The following is a 27,279-nucleotide window of genomic DNA, read 5'->3' as shown; positions in this document are numbered from 1 at the left end:
GTATAACACTAGTAATGGGGGCATTGACTAAGTAAAAAGAAATAGCTAGTTTATACCACTAACAAGACTCAAAATAGCCCCACACTAACACAGTAACATAATGAGGCTCCATACATGCAAAACGAAGCATTGAGAACTTTGTAAGTGTACAGAACGTTTAATAAGAAGATACTTTATAAAGACAGTTCACTTCGAGTATACAGACAGGAGCCATCTTAGAAAATAGTCTCGATAAGTCAAAACACGAAGGTCATGCTGAGTGATCTGAACTCTATGAAGTTCAACGAACTTCTGAACTTGTATGAACAGCGTTCGGGGATCGACTTATCGAGACCTGAGACCTGATGTAGCTCTTCCTGAGATCGAAAGCTTTCAGTCTGTTTCGTCATATGACTGAGGTCTGAGGATGTCCTAAAATGTACACTCTGTTTAGTGTAAATGTGTGTGTGTTTAGCCGTCCAGTCTGGGCTCCATGGGTTTGACTGAGGGAGCGCTCTGCCAACATGACCTGATCCGAGTGATGTACAGCGGCCTGCACCCGCAGAGAGAGACTTTCACTGCCCAGAACAGGTCATTGTTGGAGAAGTGTTTCTTTACAGATGTTTCCAGAGGAAAGATGTCTCAAATTAACTAACAAATTTGTCAATAGTTTTCCCAATTCGCGTGTACCGGTGATTTTGTGTTTAATGTTGTGTGTCTGCAGGTTTGAGGTGCTGTGTTTCCTGATGCTGTGCTATAATTCAATGGTGGTCTTCATGCCGCCCTCCTCACACCAGGCCGTCTGCAGAATGAGCTCGCGGTGAGATCCGTAACCCAACACGACTGCGGTTCTGACCTGAACAGACCTGAGTCCGTCCGACCCCAGAGCTGACCCGATTAGAGGGATGAACAGGGAGAAGGGCTGTCAATAGATTAACATTTTTAATCACCATTAACGCCCCCCTTTTTGTGAAATTATTCTTGTTTAGCACTATATCCAGCAAAGTAAACTATCAGATTGAAGGTTGATTCTCACAAAATTGTATTTTCTGCCAGTTTTGAAGGTAAATTTTGATTTCTTTCAAAAAAATTACACTTTGAGATCCCAAAACGACAGAATAAACAAATGATACGAGTCCATGTAATTCATAAGTTTATGCACACCAAAGCATCCATGATAAAAACATTACAAAAAATCTTTTCAGAATTAGTGTATAGTACATACACTACCGGTCAAAAGTTTTAGATCGGTAAGATTTTTTATGTTTTTAAAAGAAGCCTCTTCTGCTCACCAAGGCTGCAATTATTTGATAAAAAATACAAAAAAAACCCCCAGTAATATTATGAAATATTACAATTTAAAACAGCGGTTTTCTATGTGAATATACTGTATAGTAAAGTGAAATTTATTATTGAAGCTGAATTTACAGCATCATTACTCCAGTCTTCAGTGTCACATGATCCTACAGAAATTATTATAATATGATGCTTAAGAAACATTTATGATTATTATCCATATTGAAAACAGTTTTTTACATTTTTATTTCAGGATTCTTTGATGGCTAGAAAGTTCAAAAGAACAGAATTGATCTGAAATGGAAAGCTTTGTAACATTAATCACTACCATTCAAAAGTTTGGGGTCAGTAAGAATTAATTTTTTTATTTTTGGCGGGAAAAGATATTTGAAAATACTTTTATTCATCAAGGATGAGTTAAATTGATCAAAAGTTACAGTAAAGACATTTATAATGTTAGAAAAGATTATATTTTAAATAATTGCTGTTCTTTTGAACTTTCTATTCATCATTGAAGTTTGGGGGGGGGAAATGGTACACGACTGTTTTCAACATTGATTTTTGAGCATAAAATCAGCATATTAGAATGATTTCTGAAAGCTCATGTGACACGTAAAACTGATGTGTAATCAGCAACAGTAATAATGTTGAAAATTCAGCTTTCAAATTACATTTATATATTAAAATATAAAACAGTCATTTTAAATGGTCATAATATTTCACAATATTACTGTTTGTCTTTTTTTTTTCATCAAATAAAGCAGCCTTGGTGAGCAGAAGAGACTTAAACTAAATAGATCTAAAACTTGTGACCGGTAGTGTATGTAGAGTGCAACAGCACAGAGCTTGTTTAGATTTCAGACGAGTCGAGTTGCGATACCGAACAGGACCACATATTACGCATCAATATAACGGACTGATGCGTTTACTGTACGTCACTGCGATCGATCCTAACATTCGAAAGAATATTCTCAGGGGTGTGATATGAAATGAGTTCATTGGTCCGTTGTTTTCTTGATGGAGAATGAGTCGACTTCCAGGTCACTAATCCCGCAGTTCCTGGCAACAGTGTGAAATACTTTTTATGATGAGAGGAACCTAATATATCAGTATCCCCTAATATTCAAAGTCTACGATCATTACTAATTGGGAATCCTTTGAAGATGCATCAATAATCACCATTACCTTGATTACAATCAGCATCCATCATCCACATACATTAATGATGCCATTTGACATGCTTCAGGAATCACATTCGAGAACGTCGACAGTCCTGATAGGGAGATTTTTAACTTGCATGTTGTGTAACTGGGGTACTGGTGTGTTGTTTAACTGGTGTGGTGGGTAACTGGTGTGTTGTGTAACTGGTGTGGTGTGTAACTGGTGTGTTGTGTAACTGGTGTGTTGTGTAACTGGTGTGTTGTGTAACTGGTGTGTTGTGTAACTGGTGTGTTGTTTAACGGGTAACGGGTGTGTTGTGTAACTGCTGTATAACGGGTGTGTGTGTGCTAGGCTGTGCGTGTGTGGGTTTCCTCGGCAGCAGCTGAAGGCATGGACGGCTCCCTGCATACGTGTGTTGTTGGACCCAGAGTTCATGGTGCAGATGCTGACTGCGGTCTATCATGCCATGTAAGTGTGAACACGTCTCATTCCTTCCAGCCTCAGTTTAGCGCTGTTGGATCACTAACGGTTCCCTTTCGAAAGGCAACTAGCAATGCGTCGATGCCGCTTTGGAGAACGCCTCCACATGAACCTGTGTCTGAAACGCTTATCCAATCACTGGAATCCTATTGACGACGGTGAAGAAGATACACAACCCGAACCCTCACAGCCACCCGAACCCGAACCCTCAGAGCCACCCGAACCCTCACAGCCACCCGAACCCGAACCCTCAGAGCCACCCTGCCCCACGTATGTGGAGTTGTGAGTTATGGAAGTTGAGCTTCAGCTGCCGTAGGAGTGCGTGAGGGAAGAGACTGCTTGTGGCAGATTTGATGAAAGGTTTTCTCTCCACCCATGAAGCTCCAGCTGCCGTGAGCTTTACATTCCTGCCCGATTTACACAATGAGATCGAAAAGGCATGGAGGAACCCGTGTTCAGCGCTCATTCATCGGCATCAGCGCACGGACTCTGCTGATGTTGAGGGGATGCAGGAACACGGGTATACAGGGACCGCACAACACTGTGGTCTGAAACTGCACTTCCTCGCCCTGACCGCTTCTTGCATCGGCCCTGAGGCTGAACCTATGATGAGTTATTCCTTCAGTTTAGACACCCGTCAGGTGTGGTGGTATGTGCGCTCTTCCGAGCTTTTATGGTGATAGGCCTCCATTTGCGAATGTCGTTTAGGCCATCCCTCTGTGGGCAGCAGGTTGAGCTCTTTAGGTTTCCTCCCTTTATGAGAGTTTTAGTAAGGTTGAACAGTAGACCACTGTTCACTGTTAGAAAGGATCATGGGGGTTTTAGGTAGGGTTTTTATATTATGTTAGAGTCGGCAGGCTTTTGTAGTGGGTAGTGCCAATCTGTAGTAGTGAACAAGTGGGCTTTATTACATGGAAAGTTCTCTAGCTAGGCCTCCGTTCATCCGAGCATCAAACAGACATTTCTGTGAGAGATGGCTTCCACCCTAGGCATGAGTTATTCTACTGAGGCCACCGCTCCGTCAAGTTACAGATAGAACTACAAAGTCAAGTGTTGTCCCTCGTAGGGCCACCGTTATTGCCGCCTTATACAAGAGCAGCAGATCTCCTCTCGCTTTGAAAGTCGTTTTGAGATCGCTATGAACTTCAGTCACTGATGCCTTTGACATTCCAAGCAGTAGGCCTTACAGTAGAGCCCCTCGTCAGTCCGGGAGTGCAAGACCTACTCCCCTTGTTTTAGAGAGTCAAGAGCTCTTCATCTGTTGGCAATGTAAACCCTAGAGCTGGAGGCGCTCCCCTTATTAGGGTCCCTTTTACAGTGCCCAGCCTCCACAGGGCTTTGAAGCACTGGGTAGATCCAGGATCGAGTAGAGTTACTCCCCTCGTTTGCAAGGGTTCTAGTTCTACTCTCCAGGATGCCCGTCTCTATTATCCGGTCTGTGAGCGATCACTGCCAATCTCTGCAGTCCTCCCTATCGGTTGCCTCCACAAGTGAGGCAAGATATGTTAGAGACTCTGTTTAGGAAACAGACAGGTTGTTGGCCAGACTAGGTCAGTAAAATTAGACCAGGTCAGCCTCCCTGGTGGCATATGGGGTTGACTTGATGTCCCTCTCAGACAGTGACTGGACGGACTCCTCCTCTTTGAGTGGCCGTAGGGAATACTGTCACTGACAGCCTGAATGCGACCCAAAGCGGGGAATGTTTTTTCCAGAAAAACAGGAACGAGACTCTGCGTCTTTCGCCATGGCTCTTGGATGTCTGCACAGTCTTTCAGACGATAAGTTGTTGACATGTTCTCTATCCTCCCCTAATATACTTCCGGGTCGCACTGGTAGTGAAGTCATTAGCTGTGCCGGCCAATAGGATTGCCGTGATTTGATAAGCGTTTCAGACACCGGTTCACGTGGAGGCGTTCCCTAAAGCATCATCGACGCAGTGTCTCGTTCCCTGTTCTCGGGGAACAGAGGTTACAGTCCTAACCTAGACGTTTTCCTCCATAGTACAAAAAATATTGGACTACAATGAAAATGTAAAATAAAAAAATAAAATAAAAATGATCTTGTCCCCATTTGTGTTTTGTCTCAAAATAAGAAACACTTACAGTGACCCCATGTTGGCTCTTCTACCTGTTCTTTACATAGCTGGTAGCCTACATTGTGATATGTTGTCCCATTTAGAGCACTGGTAATCTGGATTTGGTAATCTTGAAAACTGTGTATCTGGATCAGGGTGATCCAGTCCAATGTTGCTTTGAAAAACCGGCATAAAAGTAAGACGGATTACCTGATCCTGGATAGGAAAGGCAATCACATGAATGAATCACATTTTTTCATGTCCCGCTCCGGATCTGCCCATATTTATTCCTCTGTCTTGGGTGGAAAGAAGGTGTGATGAGTCTTGCTCTGGTGTTTCCCTGTTGTGTGTGTGTGTGTGTGTGTGTCAGATATAACGGGGAGTGGGATGCTGGGAGAGAGGCGCTGGATGATATCCTGTACAGAGCTCAGCTGGAGCTGTATTCGGAGCCGCTGCTGGTACGCCTCTAACACACCTGTGTTGTTCCTGTCTGAGGATTGTTGTCTCTGCTGCGACTGAAGCTCTGTCTGTCCTGTGACGTTTAGCTGGGCACTGCCATGAAGACCTCTCTGCCCGACAGCAAACCAGACGGATCCCACGGGAAGAAGATCCTGCAGGTGGAGGAGACTCCCACCATCCGCCGGCTCTCCCACTGCACCATCACAGCGGCATCCATCCGCAGACTGCGCTGGAAGAGAGAGGGTACGCTCACACACACACTCACACTCACACACACACACGCCTGACCGGATCTCACAAACACTGTCCGAATCCTCCTGGATCACAGCTACACTACTTTTCCTTGTTTCAGAAGCATCAAATTAAACATATTTTATCATTTTTCACTAGATCCACTTAAAATGGGCCTATTAAAGGGACCATTGATTATAACACGAGTCACTGATAAACTGGTGCTGTGGGATTGACAGCTCCAGTGATTATAAAGGGAGCCGAGTCACAAAGGGTTGGAGATCCTGTAATAATAGGGACAATCTAAACTCGTAACCCAAAGTACAGACGAGGTCAAACACAAGCAGGCAGATCTTGCAAACAAACACCACAAGGCAGGGAAAACGGGCAAAAGAGAAATCCACAGAACCTGCAAGAAATCCGAAACCAAGAGACATCAAACTAGGAAAATGCTCAGAGATGCGGTGAAATCAACTAACAGAACTTTGCATCGAGTGAGAGGGTGAACCAGGCTTTTATAGACCAATCCGGCGAAACTACCGGAAGTAAGCGGGCGCCATTACTGAGCTGTTGCTGGGTAGCGTTGCGCCATTGCCTCCTATTGTTTTAGTTGCGACTTGCGTCCACTGGAATAAACAGCCCGCGATTTACGACTGTCACTAACGTTACAACGTTACCCCTTGTATAATGTCGAGTGGGTAAACAGTTTTTTGTTGTAAATTGTTTCAATGGTGGCAGTAAAATTTCAATTTTGAAGAGAAAACACTGTGAATACCCCGGGTCGACTGCCCCTGTCTGGAGCCGTACGGTTTACACAGATTTCCTGGGCGAGTACAAGACGCGGACATTCGCGTATAATAACAATTATTTAATGACATAAGTAAAAAAATATAATAAATATGTGATATAGTGATCAGCAAAATCTCCTCTCTTGCTATTTTTTCTATTCAATTAACATGCTATGGTCATTAAATGGCTTTCCTGAGCTAAATGTAACGTTATTTGACATAATTGTTTTTTCCTGCTGTTATATTGACCTCTTTCCATGGTTTAAAAACACTAATTGGTCGATATTATGTATAATTTCTAGCTGTAACGTTACCTTACCCTTGCCCGTTGCAATGTAAAATGAGATATATAATGGACACAAATGAAAAACATGAATTTATTTATTTATTGTTGCCAAATGGACAGATGTTTTTATAGTTTCCTCGTTAGCAAACGTTAGCCTAGCTAGCTTGCCAAGCTATTTTCATAAATAATCTGTAAGATCGTTGGTACCTTCATCTGTGACTGGAGGCCACTGTCTGACATCATCAACCCAACAAGTCATTCTGCCTGTCTGTAGCTGTCGTCGAGGGTGCGTTCGCGTTATCACGGAGGTTTGTTCACACACCGAAGCATATGTCTATGGCGGTGTAACAGCTCAGTAATGGCGTCGCCACAAGATGGCAGCCTACACAGAACGGTCTCCGGATTTGTCTATAGGCAGAGCTAATGAAGCTAATGATTAACAGCTGTATGTAATCATGGCTTATAAGTCCAGCAATGGATTATGGGTAATGGAGTCTGTGAAGCTGTGGTGATAGTCTGGGTTGGTCTGCCCTGCACTCTTACTGGTGATTGTTACAGGAGCGTTCTTTCATTGCTTTCTGTATATATTTATTTAATAATAATTTAAATAACAGATTATTTTCATGCTGCTAAGAGAAACAATGTTAAGTTGACCGTTTAGTCATTGGCTTCATTTACTGACACATAAACGGCAATAAATGCTTTTGAGACAAAGAACTTCTGATTGTACATGAATCGTATATCAGAAATCACTGGTCACAGATCAGGCATTAGAATAAACACAGGAACTTGCATGTTGTGGCATTACTTTCGGTTCTAGATAAGCGTGTTAGCAGAGCCTTTACTCATTCTAGTCATTTTAGTCATCTTAGGTGTATATGACATTCTTCTTTCAGATGAATACAATCAAAGTTGTATTAAAAAATGTCCTGGGTCTTCCAAGCTTTATAATGGCAGTGAATGGATGTATACTTTCCATAAGTCCATAAAGTGCATCCATCCATGATAAAAGTGCTCCACATGGCAGGGGTTAATGAAGTGAAGCGATGCGTGAGAAAAATATCCATATTTAAAACTTTATCGACTAAAATAACTAGCTTCCAGCAGACGGCCTACAAAAGTCGACTTGCGTCGTACAGCGTAACACTGGGTGATGTGCGGCGTAGGATGTAGGAGCAGCGTAAGCTTTGAGGCCTCTGGCGGTTCAGACAAACAGGGCTGGGCACCAAACTCCGGCTCCTCCCACGGTTAGTCTTCCACCGTAAATCGCTGTGTACGGCCGTCTGCCGTAAGCTAGTTATTTTAGTCAAAGTTTTAAATATGGATGTTTTTCTTACACAAACGCATCACTTCACCTTCATGGCCGAGTCCCGAGGTCACGCCCTGTGTGACTACAGATCACCCCAGATCACCCCAAACCCTCAGCCGTGACCTGACCTTTGGCTCCTCCGGGCCAACCGCTCCTACAACCAGGTCCACTTTCAAGAGCACTTTTATGATGATAGATGCACTTCAGGAAATATACAGCTAATCACTGCCATTATAAAGCTTGGAAGATCACTATCATCCATTTAAGAGCATATCTCCTTGATTTACATACACGTGTTAAGGGTCATGGAGAGGAAAATCATGATGTTGTGAATTAGGCAAATCAAATAATGCATTGCAGGACGCTGAAAACCAAAACCTCATATTTTAAACTGATTAGTTAGATTTGAGGTAATGTATTTTTTAATATATATATATATATATAGATGAAGTTAAAGATATAGACTTGGCCATCACCCTCTGTATCTTTCTTCTGGTCCATTTGTTTGTGGATTTGTATGCTTGTTTAGACCATTAAGATGATAAAAGGTCCACTCTCAGTTGTAATGATGATCTCTCATTGTCTCAAGCGCTCTTTGGTATAAAAGAGCACTTAATTGAACAAGAGTCAAGTTAACACTTGACTTGCAAAACTAATCTTATAAAAACTAAAGTCTCAAAAAAAAGAAAATAAGACTAGACGTGTGTACCAGGCTAGACTTGTCATGGGGACGGCCCACTGTGGTCAGATTGCCAGTGGACTGAAACCTCCATTTGTCGATTATTTTACATGGAGGGGAATCGTAAATTAAATAGCTTGGCTTTAAGAAATCACTTTCCAGGCAACAAGCCACATCAGCCTGCCTTCTGAGGGGACCTATGAACATAACATGATGGACCTATGAACATAAATCCATATGACCAAACTAAACCAGCTTATTGAGTCTTACATGAGGTGTGTGTCACAAATGAATGTTGAGACATGCGTCTGTTAGAATCCTGTTGAATGATGCCAATGCAACTGGATTGGCCAATGGTGTTTGAGTCTGTTTTTTGTTTTGTTTTGGGTTTTTTTTGTGGCAAAAATGTGAACTGTAAAAGCGCACCATTGCCTCTGAATCTTCCTCTTCCACTTTGCTGCTGTGAGACACCTCGGCTTTCTCTCCTGTAGCAGTGATCGAGACACGCGCTGCTCTCACACACCCGTGGGCCGTCCTTCGTCATGTTCCAGTGGGGAGTCATGGAAATATCCTCTTCACGTGCGAAATCAGCAACAGGCACAAAGGCTTGCCTTCGCCACAGTGTTTCTCAACTCCAGTCCTCTGGACCCTGCACCTCCCCGAAGGTCTATTCAACACACTTAGAAGCTTATGAGTTGAATCAGGTGTTTTAATTAGTGAGGCATCTGAAACATTCGGGTAGGTGGGTGCCCACGACTGGAGGAAGTTAAAGTTTAACTGTTTTCTGAACTTCACTGTGCCCAAAACCACAAGAACACCGGATCCCTCTTTTCGGATCAGTACCATGGACACTTTATGTTCTTAACACACCTCCCCAATCCCTTCTCATTTCAGGGAATACCGATCAACCCGTTCACTATTACATCCCTTGTCATGGACCATGTTTATACGCACTATCACCTTACCATCATTGCCTTGTCTCGTCCTGAGTTTGTAAGACCTCACTACCTCGTGTCCTCATCTGTGTGTTTTTCATGTGATTATAGAATCCATCCATTTTCCTTCAAGTTACTGTGCCTCTTCCTCACCTTGGTCATTGCGATTCTGTATTTGTCTACTCTGGTGGTCTACGATAAACATCCTCCATTTTCAACATCATTGTCTTAGTCTATGACGGAAGAAAAAACCAACACTGCAACATGGAGATAACACAGTGACCGGGATTGTTCTTTGCTACCATCAAGACCTTGGTGCAAGATCTGCTACAATTTCTACAAACCTCTCCAATCTCACTGGCCAGTGGCAAAGAGGGCACTTCTGATCCACTATCTGTTTAGTCCCAATCAGCCAGCGCTCCTCCACATACTTCCGCCACCCATTCTTCTTCGCTTCGTCCCGCAGGCATCACTTCTCGGACAGAGGTCTGCAAGTGTCTTTTAGTGTTCCCTAGCCTTGGGGATGGATGAGAAAGCAAAGATGGCATTTATTACTTCTTGTCTCTCTGATCGTGCTTTGAAATGGGCAAATGGAAGTTGAATATGGAAGTAGTTTATTCAAGATTTACTTCTCACTTCATGGAAGTGTTCACCACAAGTGTGATGGATTATTCCCTAGCAGCAGCAAGTGGTTCGATTGAGGGTGTTCTCTCTTCTGCCTATTGTCATGGTTTGAATCCCTGGCTAAAGATGCAACTGTCTGGTGTTGATGAAACCATGGGGTTGGAGAGATTTATGCGATATTCATTACAGAGTTTTGAACCAACTGGCGAGCTGCGGCTGGAAACCATCATCCCCGACTGTTTCCATCAGTTTGTGGGGCTTAGGAGTCCATGCAAGTCACCGTCCCCACTATGTATTTTGCTACAGTTGCCCTTGTTGACTTGGGATCGGCAGGGAACTTCATCTACCAGGGCTTCAAGCAAGATATTTTAATTCTAGTTCTTTAATCTAAAAACCCCACTGTCTGTTCAGTCTTTCATGGTATAGCCCCTGGTTTCTGGACACATCAAACAGCAAACCATGACCCTTCAATTTGAGAACATACAAAGAGAGAATTGTTTTCTTCATCCAATTAGAGTTCACTAGTTTTATCATCCTAGGGATACCGTGGTTAATCGCCCATGCTTCCCAGCTTTCATGGAAACCCAGGGAAGTCCTGAAGTGGAGTGTTTGCCGTCACCACTCCTGCCGTTCCTCCTCACCGACGTGTACTCCCCTTTTGTGACTGGAGCTGAGGGCCATAGAGGAGTATGTGAAGGTCATACATCAGGGGTACATTTGGCCATCCACTTCTCTGATGGTCTCAAGCTTCTTTGCTCCATCAGTGTTCCAGGGGTTTATGAACAAGGTGTTTCGAGATTATCTCGCTAAATTTGGTATTGTATACATTGATGACATTCTATTTTTTCTTCTCTCATGGAACACTGTAAGCATGTTTGGTCCTTTAGCAACTGTGGTGTTCCTCAAGGCTCAAAAGTACTCATTCCACATCCTTCCATGCAATTTCTAGGTTATATTAACAGCCCCAATGGTGTGCAGATAGACACATGAAAACTGGATGTGCACCGTTCCTGGCCTCAGCCCCACACAGTCCAGGAACTGCAGTGTTTTCTAGGGTTTTCCGCCAAACGGATGAGCCCTTCCTGCCATCTTCTGTCTTTATCTGCCCCATCCAGTGGATGAGAGAATCGCCAAAGCCAGTCTCCTGGAGCCGGCTCCTGTGGGATGCCCCCCAAGTCCGGTCTGCGTTCCCATCTAAGAAATGTCCTCTGATTCTGTCAGAGCAAGAGGGTCTGGAAGGGCCCATGTACACATTCAGTGAGCCAGATTAGTCAGAGTTAGGGTCATGCCCAGAGGTCATCTCCACTCAACTACTAGCCCAAGCAGAACGTGAGGCTCTTAAGCCATTAAATCTGACCCCCATCTAAAAAGTCTACATTTCACTGGGCTCTTTCTCATCCAACCCAGAGATTAACTGGTTGATGGAGATCCTGTCTATAATACTGTGAAGCGCATTCTAGACTTTCAGCACAATGGAGGTCATCTCAAGTGTCTGCGTGATTGGGAACGGTATGGGCCAGAGGAAAAATGGGTGGTTCGAAATCCTGGATCTGCCTTACTTGACCTACCACGTGTCTTATCCAGAGTGTCCGGCACCGTGTGGAAGAGGCCTGCCACTGCATTGAGGGTCTTGAACCCCTGGAGCGATCCATGGGGGAGTACTGCCATGCCTGCCCTGGTTCTCCCACCCCGATCCCTTCTCATTTCCGGAAAACTGATCACCTTCACCTGTTCACTATTACCTCTCTTGTCATGGCCGATATTTATACTCACTCTTACCTTAACACCATTGTCTTGTCTTGTCTTGAGTTTGTAAGAAATAACCACATTGTGTGGTGGCTCCTAATCTTCTTCGGCTGTGTGTTGCCTGTGATCAAAGGGACTGTGTTAGTATTCATCCATTTTCCTGCAAGTTACTGTGATGTTTCTCACCTTGATTATTGCTGTTTGTCTGCTCCGGTGTGTGACGGTTCTAGCATATAGTCTCGATAAATAGATATATTTATAGATAGATGGATAACATGGAAGTCTGCTAGTGTGTGATCCTCCCAGATTTTCTCTGTGTATGTATACCTAGTTTTTTTGAAATCTGTTCACATTTTAGAAGTCGAGTAATATGTCCCAGCCTTGAATCTGACCAGAATGTCTGAGCTGAGTTTTGTGGATGTAGCTTAAGAGTTATAGAATGATTCAGTGATGGAGATTATAGTCTCATATTATTATTATTAACAATAATAATAATAATACATATTTTGTCTATATACCAGATAATTATGTGAAAAACTGTGGGAAATTGTTGCTCTCTGGTCATGTTTTCCGTGTTCCCGTTGGGCACAGACACTAAGAAGCACATTCCCTGTTCTGTTACATCCCAGATTGTTTTGACTTCTCGAGTGATGCAGAATTCAGCCTCACCATCTGCCCCAGCCGACACGCCCCCTGGGATCCTGCCGCCAATCATGAGCCAGGAGGGAGGGGCTCTCTCACAGTCACACATGAGGGTAGGCAGGGGGTGGAGTCAGATCATGGAGGCGGGCTTTCCCCCTTAGACTCACCCAATAGACTCCTTTAGGGCACCTCAGCTTTCCTGGAATGCACCTCCCCAAAAAACCTCAGAGTCATGCCAAGCCCTAGTAGGACATACGTGAGTGAAGCATGGGGCCTTGAAGGCTGTCATTTATTGACATGTCTCCTGAAAACACAAAGTGCAATTAAAACATTGATGTAAATGTTAATACAATCCATTCATATACATCGAAAAGCTTCTTACAAAAATGGCTTCTATTAACTTAGCATCACTCACACACAATTTCCACAAATTTGCTGAAAGTTTGAAATCCCTTTCATGCAGAGATGAAATTGTCTGACATTCATATAGTGTTCATAAATGTAAGTGTTTAATACATTATGTAAGAACCAATTTCCTGGATTGATAAGAGTTTATTTCAGTAGTTGATGATGCAATATTTCTAATTGATATTGATTCATGTAATGATGTGGAATAATTAGATTACTGAGTGATTCTCTGTGCAGCTTGTCCCCAGTTTAGTTTTTTCCCTCTCTAGGGGTCAGTGTAGTCATCACACCAACATTCAGATCTCATTATCTAGAGAGTGGATAGAGAGATGATAGAGAAGCATCCGAGGTTCTCTCTCATTAAAAAAGCTGTCATTTCTTATTGGTGAGTAAGATGATTGAAGTTTATTGAAACGTTCAAATTAAAAGAAGTTCAAATTTAAAGAGACTTTTCAAGAATTAAGGCCCAAACAGCCCTTATTATTATTCTGCTTTGCATTCAGCTGCATGGACACGTTTCATCCCTGAGCTTGTCATTTCATCTTGACCGTTCTTACGAAGCATGCTCAATGTGTCTGATTATCCTGTGTCGATTCTTTAAACTACATTTATCGGACTGTGGTTGACTTCACCTGACCAGGGCAACGCCGTACTGTCCAAGAAGACACTTCCACTACCTCAACACTTCAGAAGAGTGTGTAGACTCTTTAGCGATCCTGAGCTGTGCAGCATCAACACACACTCCCACAATACTCTTTGCAGTAATAAGGTTTATTAGCGTTCGGCCATGTTGGACACAGCGGAGTGGATCGACACACACTCCTACCTTGATGATCATGCTCAAAAATCAGCAAATTACACAAGGTTTGCGGAAGCTGAGCAGTTCCCTTTCAGTCGGTCACGGTCGACGCCACTCCGGACTGAACCGACTAATAGGAATCTCACCAGAAAGGCCAATCTACTTTGAGTGAAACTAAACGAGCCAATGAACATTGGCATACACTGATGTGCAGAAGCTGCTCTGCCTCGCAGTGTGTGTGCTGTTGGTACTCAACCAAAATAATACTGGTTCCCGCGGCGGTAAATGGCGAGTGTGTATTTGCTGCCTTTTGCCGCTAAGAGGCACTTAAACATTAAACATTGCAATAGAAACACATTAGGCTACATCAGTGAGGCTTTGCAAGAGCATAGGCCTTTATCTTAACAGCGTTTCGACGGTAGCTCAGTGGTTAACGCAACAACACGAGCCTCGCGGAGCCTCAGGCGATCCGAGATCGAGTCTCAATGGTTGCTAACTAATGCTGGCTGACAGCGTTTCTGTTTTACTGTTCTTGATGCTTAAATAGGTAACTGTTTATTTATTCAAAGTCAAGCATTTTGTTTAATTATCAATGGCACATTACAACATAAATTTGCTAGATTCCAGTAGAGCCGACACACAGTCTACAAAACTGATGAAGGAAGATTGTCTTTAATCTGCTAAATTATTGATTTGTGAATCATTCACTAAATTGAGATGACTGACAGTAATACTTGGCCATAGTGACAGAAGAAATGTTTCAAAACGGATCCATTGAACAAATCAGAAAAAAGACTGATTTTGTTGACTTGGCCACACTAACTGTCGGTACGGGTTATTTATTTACAACAGCTTCATCGAGTTTAGTTTATTTTCTTTGCAGTGCAAAATAAGAAACCCAGAATTATTATTTTAAATAATCAGCTTCATTGCACCCAATTAAAGTTAAATTAAATAGCATTTATAGAATAATTCTGAACTTAAATGAAACAATATCGCAACATTTCGACAATTATGTCTGAAATCATTTGTTCTTTTTTTAAACATTTAAATTCTGGGCGATTTAGCTTCATTTAATTAGAACGAGATTTTCACTTTTGTCTTTTCCTCATTGGCAAGCGCCCGTACACGTTTGAGCAGATCCTTGATGCCTCTCGTTGTTTTCATATGGATAATCAGATAATATTTATTCACATTTAAAGCTTTAGACATTTTTTGACGTGCAGTTCCCAGAGACGACAGTAAACGTTTTGTCATAGCCTATTTTGAGTGTACTGTAAATAAATAAAAATAGACCTTTTACAGTTTTAAAAGATGATTTCTCATCTGTATGACCAAAATTTACGGAGTAAGCTATAGCCTATTAAGTTATTTTAGTGTTATGAGAAAAATAAATTCAAGTGAATGTGCCGCCGCGTTTGTCGGTAGAAGCGGTAACTCCGCCAGTGCTGCTCCATATAAGCCCGCTTCAGCACTGGCTTCACGGCCAAGTCCCGAGATGGGTGTGGCAATCCAGCAACTCAACGGGTGACAATCACACCGGTGTACCACCAGACCTTCAGCCCATGATCAGACCCCTTGTTTCTGTTGGCATGAGTGCCCTTGGAACAGGTGTCCAGGCATGCTGTGGTATTCACGGATGCCTCTGCCACCTCTGCTCTGGCTGGAGTGCCACGTACAATGGGCCATGTGGTCAACGAGTTTACAACTGATTGCCTTCTCAGAGACCTCCCATTGCCGACTGTTTTACTCCATGACTGAGGGACCACTCGGCACGGATGTACTGGCACACAGCTGGCCCGGGTCCTTGACAAATATGCGTTTCCTCCAATGAGCCTACTTGCACAGACTCTGTGCAAAGTCAGGGAGAATGAGGAGCAGGTATTGCTAGTTGCTCCCTATTGGCCCACCCGGACCTGGTTTCCGGAGCTAGTGCTCCTCGTGACTGCCCCTCCTTGGCCCATTGCTCTAAGTAAGGACCTTCTTTCTCAGAGACAGGACACCCGCATCTGGACCTTTGGAAACTCAATGTCGGGTCCCTGGACAGGACGCGGAGGTTCTAGGTTACTTACCCCCAGAAGTACTTAACACCATCGTTTCGGCCCGAGCACCGTCTATGAGACATGTAAGTCTTAAAGTGAAACCTGTGTGGTTTTCCACTCACCGAGAGGGCCCCCGAAGGTGTTTGATAGGTTCCATACTTTCCTTCATGCAGCAAGGGTTGGAACGAGGACTGTCTCCCTCCACCCTCAAAGTACACACTGTCACTATTTCAGCATACCACATTGTTGGTAAATCAGTAGGGAAGCGTGACCTGGTCGTCAGGTTCCTTAGTCAAGTCAAGTCAAGACAAGTATATTTATATAACACTTTTCACAATATAAATTGCATCAAAGCAGCTCCACTGTATCAATCAAAACATAATAACAATGTTTGTTTCTTAGTGGAAAAACATCCACGTTTGGTAGAGCTGATCAATGTTATTAATGATTGGTTAATGAATTTGAATATTCCCAACTAAGCAAGCCAAAGGCAACAGTGGCGAGGAACCGAAAAACTCCATCAAGTGACCCAATTGTGTCCTAAAACTCCATCAGGTGACCTAAAGGTGTCCTAAACTCAATCAGGTGACCTAAAGGTGTCCTAAACTCAATCAGGTGACCTAAAGGTGTCCTAAACTCAATCAGGTGACCTTAAGGTGTCCTAAACTCAATCAGGTGACCTAAAGATGTCCTAAACTCAATCAGGTGACCTAAAGGTGTCCTAAACTCAATCAGGTGACCTAAAGATGTCCTAAACTCCATCAGGTGAACTCCTGTTCTGCTCTAGCGTTTATGAACTAGAGGCTGGATTTACAGTAACTGTAAGGTAAAAATGTATATGAATGAACCTGTGATAAACGCTGATGGTGTTCACATGCACATTAAGAATTGATTCTATAGTTATGTGCATTTGAATATGTGCGCAGGTTTGTAAATCTCTACAAAACCATGCCTGAACAAACTTTGGGAGGCGAGACAATTAAAGCCTCCTCGACCCCCCTCTATACCCTCTTGGGACTTTGTCCTGGTGTTTTGAGCGCTTCAGAATGCTCCATTTGAGCCTCTGCAGATAGCAGACTTAAAGCTTCTGTTTGGTGCTGGCTGCATTGGCCTCTATCAAGATGGTAGAGGACCTGGAGGCATTTTGGTAACAACCACGTGGTACTGAGACACCTGCCTGGCTATGTGCCCATGGTTCCTATCACTCTGTTCAGGGACCAGGTGGTGAACCTGCAAGCACTGCCACTGGAGGAGGCAGACCCAGGCCTGGCTTTTCTCTGTCCTGCTCTCTTACAAAGCACAAGGTGTGCCCTGCCCGCTCAGGTTGCATGCTCAATCCATGAGAGGCGTTGCAGTCTCCTATGCGCTGGTGCGTGGCGGCTCTCTAACAGATATCTGTACAGCTGGGGGCTGGGCGACACCTAGGTTTCATAGACTACGTTTAGGGCCGGTCTCCTCCCGTGTTCTCACCCTAAACAGGTAGAAGCACCGAGAGGCCCACTGAGTCCTCCACCACCAGCAGTGCCATCATGTCCGGCGCGGGGTCTTTATCTGTTGAATCGGGTCTAGGCCCTCGAACCACAGATTTTACTCAATTCAACACTGTAGACAGGAAGTAAACCGGGTCTAGGCTGGGTGCCATATGTGCAACCCTGCGGGGATCCCACATGTGTATTATTCCATGCATGGTCCTAAACAGAAGCCTGTGTCTTTCCCTTGGGCTAAGTCACCCTGTATCTCGTATGTACAACCTTCGGGTTAGTCCATATGTATATCCCCACACAACTCCTTCAGGGAAGAATGTGACTTCTGCAGCATTCTCCTTCATAGCAGAAATGGCATGCTTTCCCAGTGTTATCGAATAGTTTCACTACATGGGTTACCCATTCTTCACTGGATGGAGTCAGCAGCTGTGGCGCTTTGGTAGGGATTCAGATCAACTGCATGGTGAAAAACTGACGATGCAATGCACCTGCTGCTCATTACATACACGTGCTGCGAGACAGCAGCTGCTGCAAATCATTGCATGCTAAGGTTTATATGCTCGTTTAGTTACACTACGAAGTAGATTGGCCTCTCTAGCGAGATTCCTATTAGTCTGTTCAGTCCGGCATGGTGTCTCTGTTCCCTCCTTCAGGGAATGAGGGTTACCTACTTAAGGTGTTTCTACACTTTGATTGGTAGTACTTGTCTCATTCAAAAATGACCACCCCATCTGTCAACTGTTTAACAGAAACACATAGATCACTACGTGCATCAACTAAAGAAAACATCTATCACAATAACTCTGACAAACAGCAGTAGGGGGTACTCGAATACATTACACACTCAATGTGATGTTTTTGTGAAAGGTGTGGATTTACAGATATTACTAACTTAAATATAATGCTGCAAATGATGTTGCAATGTATAACAATTAGAACGGCCCTCGCGGCTTCTAAACACTACTGGCCCACCGGGAAAAGTCCCGACTCTCCGGATTGCCACTCCGCTACTGACCGGCGGCCACGGTATCACGTATGCTCGCACACATGCAGTTGTCTCTCTGGAGTGTTTGTCTCAGGACAGCTGCAGCTTCTTTGCTGCATGCGTGAGCAGGAACAAAGGCGTCCGTAGGGAGGCACTGAAAGCTAATAATACACAGCCAATGAAATCACACAATTTCACAGATCTGATTGTATATTTAATCTCGTCCTAGTTTGCTTGTATACTGATTGTCAGATTCCTATATCCATCATTCCTATCTGTCTGTCTGTCAGATCCAGACCAGCCCAGCAGAGAGGAAGAGTCTTTCCTTCTGAACGATCCTGATGAAGGCTTTTCGTCCGGAGCGTCCAATAGCAGCCAGTCGAGTGGTTTCCGTGGGAACGCTGTGCCAGGTGTGTCCGGCCGAGGGAGCAGCTGTAAGAAGATCCGCATGTCCACAGAGAAACACTGGGACGCTCGGAGGAGAGCTCCGGTGAGCAGCAGCACCTCCTGCACAGCTCCCGACCGAAGGCCAGCCGCACCTGATGTGAGCTCCACGGCTCTCGACCGCAGGCCAGCCGCACCTGATGTGAGCTCCACGGCTCTCGACCGCAGGCCAGCCGCACCTGATGTGAGCTCCACGGCTCTCGACCGCAGGCCAGCCGCACCTGATGTGAGCTCCACGGCTCTCGACCGCAGGCCAGCCGCACCTGATGTGAGCTCCACCGCAGAACGGAGCTCAACTGGTGCTGAAGCGCGCAGATACTCCAAGCTCAGCCTGCAGGAGCAACATCTGCCCGAGACAGAGCTGCTCTCACCCAAACACTCCCGGTCACCCAGTTTCAACATGCAGATCATCTCACAGGTGTAGAACTGGATCCTCTACCACATCTCTGAACACTTAGCTTGACTGTCAATTCTCAAAAGAATAATTTACCTTAAAAATGGGAATCATTATTATTTACTCACCCTCATGATATTCCATACCTGTTCTGCTTTCTTTTTTTCCATTAAATATAAAAGTGGTCCAAACTAGGAATGAGGCTGGGAACAGCTCTACATGGAAACATGACCTTGGAAAGGGGGAGAGTTCTGCATCAGAAATGGCTTACATTTGGGGCTGTTTCTCACACAAAGTTGCAAAACATATAGAATACTTCTGTGGTGCTGTTTGGAAGGGGAAGAAAGTCGTACAGGATTAGAATGACTCAAGAGTAAATTATATGTTTTGTTGTTGGCTGAACTAATGGTGCGTTCCATTTGTCCTCGGAAGTGGGAAAGTCCTAGGAACTTTTAACTGGAACACCACTCAGTTGCAGCTGGGAAACAGGGGAAGCACAACCCTGATTCATTCCCAGCTCCGACATTCCCCTTCCGAGGTAAATGGAACGCAGCTCTATCCCTTAAACCCCCTAACCCTACAGCGAACAGACAGATCTGAGTGTTCCTCTCAGTGCCAGACCGACGTGAAGGGTAAATTCTGAGATGACAATCAGCAATAAATGATCCACAGTCATCTGAAAGATTTGAATGTGTTAGTGTATCCTATAATGCCTTTGTCTTATTTGGATCATATTTTTCATTAGTTGTTTTTATGACAGTGTATTGAAATACTTTCCATAAAATTTCATTCCAACGAATGTTTGTTTATGATACAGACCTGTTGCTTTTACTATTGCTTGCTAGCTTGATTCATTTACAATTAGTTTATGCCATTCAGAACGGCCTATAGATGTATACAATATGGCTTATACAGATTTTGACCAAAATCAGATAATGTTTCCTTCTTGTAGAGACTAGCGGGTTTCAGCAGTGAGTCCATGAACTTCAACTTATAAATTATGATATTTCTTGTTTACCTGTGTGTGAATAATGTTAAATACTGTATGCTGCCTTTGGACTGAATGATCAAACGTAATGTATTTGTGGGCGGTCGGTGTTGTATTTTGAAGACACTTTAATTCAAAGCCATTCCTGAAAGGTTTCAGTGCTGTTGATGAACTAGAGGTCCACGGATCTGCGGTCAGCGTCACATATGTCTTCATAGAGATTGTCTGCAGGTCAGGCTGTTCTGGGACTGTGTGATCAGACATGACATTTGTTTCTATAGATGGCCACACTGTTCAGCCTGGATCTAAGGCACACATACAGATATAGACCCTCTTGAGAAACAGAGCAAAAGATGTCCTGTACTGCTGTTGTGTGTTGTTATGTGCATTATATGTGATGTAGTTCCTCTTTCTCTGGTCATAAACTCATATGAGTGTGTGTGTAAGGTCTGTCAATGTGTTGTGTGTTTCAGCATAAATGTGGATCTGTACAATGTATTCATCTGATAGTTTCAGGCTTCACAGATTGAGGTCCATGATGTTAAATCTCTGTTTGTGTTATCTTTCACATGCACACAGCTGTAATGTGTGTGTTAATGTCAGCATGACATCAATTTCATTTCTTGTTTCAACATGTCTCCGGTGTTTATAGTGGTTGTTGTAATCAAAGCTCCCAACACAGGTCCACTTCACATACCGACACTGAAAAACAACATGTGAGATTATACTGTGAATAAAACTCATGCCAGTGTTAACTGTGATAAGTGTCATTGTGTTTAAATTATCTTGAAATCAAGCGCCTACTCAATACCTGGACTTGTTCTTGTCACTATTGCATGCATTTGCAGTATAATCTTGGAGCCTTCTTCTTGATCTTGGACTGCTGTGGCTGAGCTGATGGAGTGTGTGTGACCTCAGCGGCCTTTAGGGGGCGGTGGAGTCACGCCGTGGTAAGACGTGTTTCTTTACTGACGGAAGTCATTACTAGTGGATTACCATGATCTTCACTTTAGATACTGATCCAAACAATGAGCAATTGACTGTTCGCCAAGACCCACCCCCTTTAGTTACTGTTGCTATGTCTGACAAGCTGTGTTTTCACTGTTTTCATGCCACAACATGTTCTCACCCAGTGAAAAACACATCGCGGAGCAAAGAGGTCACTGACTGACAGATAGGACAGAGCCGGTAACTTGTGATATGAAACAAAGTCTCAACTTTCAAATTTGGTAATAAAAAATAAAATACAACAATAAGTAGGGATGCACCTAATCCAGGATTCAAATTCGGATTGGGCCGTATATTGGGCTGTTTTTACGGGGTTCGGCTTCTGCCGAAACTTACACTCTAAACAATGCTGGGTTGTTTTAACCCATAATAGGGTAACATATTGACAAACCCAAATGTTTGGTTAAAAATGTAATTTAAAACTTCAACTTTCACTTTCAACTGTACATTTTTTAATTACATTTTTAACCAACATTTGGGTTTGTCCATATGTTACCCTATTATGGGTTGAAATAACCCAGCATTTTTTAGAGTGTAGAATTTTTTCCACCGAACCGAACCCTAGGCTCGCACGACTAACCCCACTGTTGATTACGGGAAGGTGTTTATGCTAGGCTTGCACTACGAGCGCTACGTCGTCGTAACCCCGCTGTTGATTACAGGAAGATGTTTACGCTAGGCTTGCACTACGAGCGCTACGTCGTCGTAACCCCGCTGTTGATTACGGGAAGGTGTTTACGTTGGGCTTGCACTATGAGCGCTACGTCATCGTAACCCCGCTGTTGATTACGGGAAGGTGTTTACGTTGGGCTTGCACTATGAGCGCTACGTCGTCGTAACCCCGCTGTTGATTACGGGAAGGTGTTTACGTTGGGCTTGCACTATGAGCGCTACGTCGTCGTAACCCCGCTGTTGATTACGGGAAGGTGTTTACGTTGGGCTTGCACTATGAGCGCTACGTCGTCGTAACCCCGCTGTTGATTACGGGAAGGTGTTTACGTTGGGCTTGCACTATGAGCGCTACGTCGTCGTAACCCCGCTGTTGATTACGGGAAGGTGTTTACGTTGGGCTTGCACTATGAGCGCTACGTCATCGTAACCCCGCTGTTGATTACGGGAAGGTGTTTATGTTGGGCTTGCACCAGGGCCTGAAGTTAATTTTTTAGGCCACCGGCCACTGTGGCTGGTGGATTTAAAAATTCACCTGCCACAGAGACTTTTTACCAGCCTTTTTTTTTTTTTGCCTCATAAAAAAACAGACATTTTCTCACCGGTTCCCAACTCCCAACATGCACAGTTGCACACGCACACACATCTGTGCAACTGTCATTGTACTTTAACCTGCAACAGCGACGTGTTACATTATCTCATTCCATCTTATCAACGGTTTAATACTCGCACACGTAGTCAGAAAAAGAGCCTCATCTTCTTTCTGATCGCATGAACGCTGTCATAAATCAGCCGCTCACGAACCTTGCCATTGCTGCCGATAGTTCACTTTGTATTAAAATGTCTTCTTTACTTTTCTTTTTCTCATCCTCATCTTTTTGTTGGCTGTTTGTTTTGTTTCAGCTGGCCTCTTTACCCCAGTAATGTGCCGCCACATTTTAGCTAAAGTCCAACGCAATAGCGGACTTCCTTGAAATGTAAAAATCCTAATGAATCACTCACAATTCTCATTGGCTACCTGCCAAAGTGGCAGGTAGATTGACAGTGTTACCCGCCAATAGAAAAATTCACCCGCATTTGGCAGGTGGTCGGGTGTTAATTTCAGGCCCTGGGTTGCACTATGAGCGCTACGTCGTCGTAACCCCGCTGTTGATTACGGGAAGGTGTTTACGCTGGGCTTGCACTATGAGCGCTACGTCATCGTAACCCCGCTGTTGATTACGGGAAGGTGTTTACGTTGGGCTTGCACTATGAGCGCTACGTCGTCGTAACCCCACTGTTGATTACGGGAAGGTGTTTACGCTGGGCTTGCACTATGAGCGCTACGTCATCGTAACCCCGCTGTTGATTACGGGAAGGTGTTTACGTTGGGCTTGCACTATGAGCGCTACGTCGTCGTAACCCCACTGTTGATTACGGGAAGGTGTTTACGCTGGGCTTGCACTATGAGCGCTACGTCATCGTAACCCCGCTGTTGATTACGGGAAGGTGTTTACGCTGGGCTTGCACTATGAGCGCTACGTCGTCGTAACCCCGCTGTTGATTACGGGAAGGTGTTTACGCTGGGCTTGCACTATGAGCGCTACGTCGTCGTAACCCCACTGTTGATTACGGGAAGGTGTTTACGCTGGGCTTGCACTATGAGCGCTACGTCGTCGTAACCCCGCTGTTGATTACGGGAAGGTGTTTACGCTGGGCTTGCACTATGAGCGCTACGTCATCGTAACCCCGCTGTTGATTACGGGAAGGTGTTTACGTTGGGCTTGCACGTGCGCTACGTCATCGTAACCCCGCTGTTGATTACGGGAAGGTGTTTACGCTGGGCTTGCACTATGAGCGGTACGTCGTCGTAACCCCGCTGTTGATTACGGGAAGGTGTTTACGTTGGGCTTGCACGTGCGCTACGTCGTCGTAACCCCGCTGTTGATTACGGGAAGGTGTTTACGTTGGGCTTGCACGTGCGCTACGTCGTCGTAACCCCGCTGTTGATTACGGGAAGGTGTTTACGCTGGGCTTGCACTATGAGCGCTACGTCATCGTAACCCCGCTGTTGATTACGGGAAGGTGTTTACGTTGGGCTTGCACGTGCGCTACGTCGTCGTAACCCCGCTGTTGATTACGGGAGGGTGTTTACGTTGGGCTTGCACTACGAGCGCTACGTCGTCGTAACCCCGCTGTTGATTACGGGAAGGTGTTTACGTTGGGCTTGCACTACGAGCGCTACGTCGCCGTAACCCCGCTGTTGATTACGGGAAGGTGTTTACGTTGGGCTTGCACGAGTGCTACGTCGTCGTAACCCCACTGTTGATTACGGGAAGGTGTTTAGGTTGGACTTGCACTACGAGCGCTACGTCGTCGTAACCTCGCTGTTGATTACGGGAAGGTGTTTAGGTTGGACTTGCACTACGAGCGCTACGTCGTCGTAACCTCGCTGTTGATTACGGGAAGGTGTTTACGCTGGGCTTGCACTATGAGCGCTACGTCATCGTAACCCCGCTGTTGATTACGGGAAGGTGTTTACGTTGGGCTTGCACTATGAGCGCTACGTCATCGTAACCCCGCTGTTGATTACGGGAAGGTGTTTACGTTGGGCTTGCACGTGCGCTACGTCGTCGTAACCCCGCTGTTGATTACGGGAAGGTGTTTACGTTGGGCTTGCACGTGCGCTACGTCGTCGTAACCCCGCTGTTGATTACGGGAAGGTGTTTACGTTGGGCTTGCACTACGAGCGCTACGTCGTCGTAACCTCGCTGTTGATTACGGGAAGGTGTTTACGTTGGACTTGCACTACGAGCGCTACGTCGTCGTAATCCCCCTGTTGATTACGGGAAAGTGTTTACGTTGGGCTTGCACTACGAGCGCTACGTTGTCGTAACCCCGCTGTTGATTACGGGAAGGTGTTTACGTTAGGCTAGCACGAGTGCTACGTCGTCGTAACCCCGCTGTTGATTACGGGAAGGTGTTTATGTTGGATAGCCTGTGTTGGCTCCAGCCCCCGACCAGAATCTCGAGATGGCTCCAGACCCAGACCAGGGTCCAGAGATGGTTCCAGCCCCCAGCCAGAGTCCTGAGGTAGCCCCAGCCCCTGTCCAGAGTTCAGAAATGGCTCCAGCTTGACCAGAGTCCCGAGATGGCTCCAGCCCCCGACCGGAGTCCCTAACTGGCTCCAGCCCCTGACCAGAGTCCAGAGATGGCTCCAGCCCGACCAGAGTCCAGAGATGGCTCCAGCCCCTGACCAGAGTCTCGAGATGGCTCCAGCCCCTGACCAGAGTCCAGAGATGGCTCCAGCCCGACCAGAGTCTCGAGATGGCTCCAGCCCCTGACCAGAGTCCAGAGATGGCTCCAGCCCCCAACCAGAGTCCAGAGATGGCTCCAGCCCCTGACCAGAGTCCAGAGATGGCTCCAGCCCGACCAGAGTCCAGACATGGCTCCGGCCCCCGACCAGAGTTTCGAAGTGGCTCCAGCCCCTGACCAGAGTCTCAAAATGGCTCCAGCCCCTGACCAGAGTCCCGAGATTGCTCCAGCCCCCGACCAGAATCTCGAGACGGTTCCAGCCCCCGACCAGAGTCCAGAGATGGCTCCAGCCCGACCAGAGTCCAGAGATGGCTCCAGCCCGACCAAAGTCCAGAGATGGCTCCAGCCCGACCAGAGTCCAGAGATGGCTCCAGCCTCTGACCAGAGTCCAGAGATGGCTCCAGCCTCTGACCAGAGTCCAGAGATGGCTCCAGCCCCCGACCAGAGTCCAGAGATGGCTCCAGCCCCCGACCAGAGTCCAGAGATGGCTCCAGCCAAGAGCTGCATCAGTCGTCTCCACCTCAGGAAGAGCTGCATCTGTCGTCCCCACCTCAGGAAGAGCTGCATCGGTCGTCCCCACCTCAGGAAGAGCTGCATCGGTCGTCCCCACCTCAGGAAGAGCTGCATCGGTCGTCTCTGCCTCAGGAAGAGCTGCATCGGTCGTCCTCACCTCAGGAAGAGCTGCATCTGTCGTCCCCACCTCAGGAAGAGCTGCATCTATCGTCCCCACCTCAGGAAGAGCTGCATCGGTCGTCTCCCCCTCAGGAAGAGCTGCATCTGTCGTCTCCCCCTCAGGAAGAGCTGCATCGGTCGTCTCCCCCTCAGGAAGAGCTGCATCGGTCGTCTCTGCTTCGGAAAGAGCTGCATCGGTCGTCTCTGCCTCGGGAAGAGCTGCATCGGTCGTCTCTGCTTCGGAAAGAGCTGCATCGGTTGTCTCTGCCTCAGGAAGAGCTGCATCGGTCGTCTCCGCCTCTGAAGGAGCTGCATCGGTCGTCTCTGCTTAGGAAAGAGCTGCATCGGTTGTCTCTGCCTCAGGAAGAGCTGCATCAGTTGTCTCCGCCTCTGAAGGAGCTGCATCGGTCGTCTCTGCTTCGGGAAGAGCTGCATCGGTCGTATCCGCCTCAGGAAGAGCTGCATCTATCGTCCCCACCTCAGGAAGAGCTGCATCTATCGTCCCCACCTCAGGAAGAGCTGCATCGGTCGTCTCCCCCTCAGGAAGAGCTGCATCTGTCGTCTCCCCCTCAGGAAGAGCTGCATCTGTCGTCTCCCCCTCAGGAAGAGCTGCATCGGTCGTCTCCACCTCAGGAAGAGCTGCATCGGTCGTCTCCACCTCAGGAAGAGCTGCATCGGTCGTCTCTGCTTCAGAAAGAGCTGCATCGGTCGTCTCTGCCTCGGGAAGAGCTGCATCGGTCGTCTCTGCTTCGGAAAGAGCTGCATCGGTCGTCTCCGCCTCAGAAGGAGCTGCATCGCTCGTCTCTGCTTTGGGAAGAGCTGCATCTGTCGTCTCTGCCTCAGGAAGAGCTGCATCGGTCGTCTCCGCCTCTGAAGGAGCTGCATCGGTCGTCTCTGCTTCGGGAAGAGCTGCATCGGTCGTCTCCGCCTCAGGAAGAGCTGCATCGGTCGTCTCCGCCTCTGAAGGAGCTGCATCGGTCGTCTCTGCTTCGGAAAGAGCTGCATCGGTCGTCTCTGCCTCGGGAAGAGCTGCATCGGTCGTCTCTGCTTCGGAAAGAGCTGCATCGGTTGTCTCTGCCTCAGGAAGAGCTGCATCAGTTGTCTCCGCCTCTGAAGGAGCTGCATCGGTCGTCTCTGCTTCGGGAAGAGCTGCATCGGTCGTCTCCGCCTCAGGAAGAGCTGCATCGGTCGTCTCCGCCTCTGAAGGAGCTGCATCGGTCGTCTCTGCTTAGGAAAGAGCTGCATCGGTTGTCTCTGCCTCAGGAAGAGCTGCATCAGTTGTCTCCGCCTCTGAAGGAGCTGCATCGGTCGTCTCTGCTTCGGGAAGAGCTGCATCGGTCGTCTCCGCCTCAGAAGGAGCTGCATCGCTCGTCTCTGCTTTGGGAAGAGCTGCATCTGTCGTC

At 46.0% G+C, this 27,279-nt stretch overlaps 1 protein-coding gene across 4 annotated transcripts in view; it reads left to right on the top strand.

Moving 5' to 3' along the window:
• Positions 1-20,997, top strand: part of hycc2 (hyccin PI4KA lipid kinase complex subunit 2) — a 32,080-nt gene extending 11,083 nt beyond the window's left edge. For all 4 annotated transcript variants that reach the window (XM_089133586.1, XM_089133588.1, XM_089133587.1 and 1 more), the window contains 6 exons: positions 455-570; positions 704-799; positions 2,788-2,904; positions 5,361-5,448; positions 5,536-5,692; positions 18,698-20,997. In XM_089133586.1, coding sequence (XP_088989712.1) covers positions 455-570; positions 704-799; positions 2,788-2,904; positions 5,361-5,448; positions 5,536-5,692; positions 18,698-19,275 — 1,152 coding nt within the window. In that variant the 3' untranslated portion in view covers positions 19,276-20,997. The remainder of the gene's footprint in view (positions 1-454; positions 571-703; positions 800-2,787; positions 2,905-5,360; positions 5,449-5,535; positions 5,693-18,697) is intronic.
• The last annotated feature ends 6,282 nt before the right edge of the window (positions 20,998-27,279 follow it).

Source organism: Pimephales promelas, chromosome 7, assembly GCF_988280905.1.
Source record: "Pimephales promelas chromosome 7, fPimPro1.hap1.1, whole genome shotgun sequence".
NCBI lineage: Eukaryota > Metazoa > Chordata > Actinopteri > Cypriniformes > Leuciscidae > Pimephales > Pimephales promelas.
Note: the sequence above shows the minus strand (reverse complement) of the source record. Positions and strands in the feature narration are given on the sequence as shown.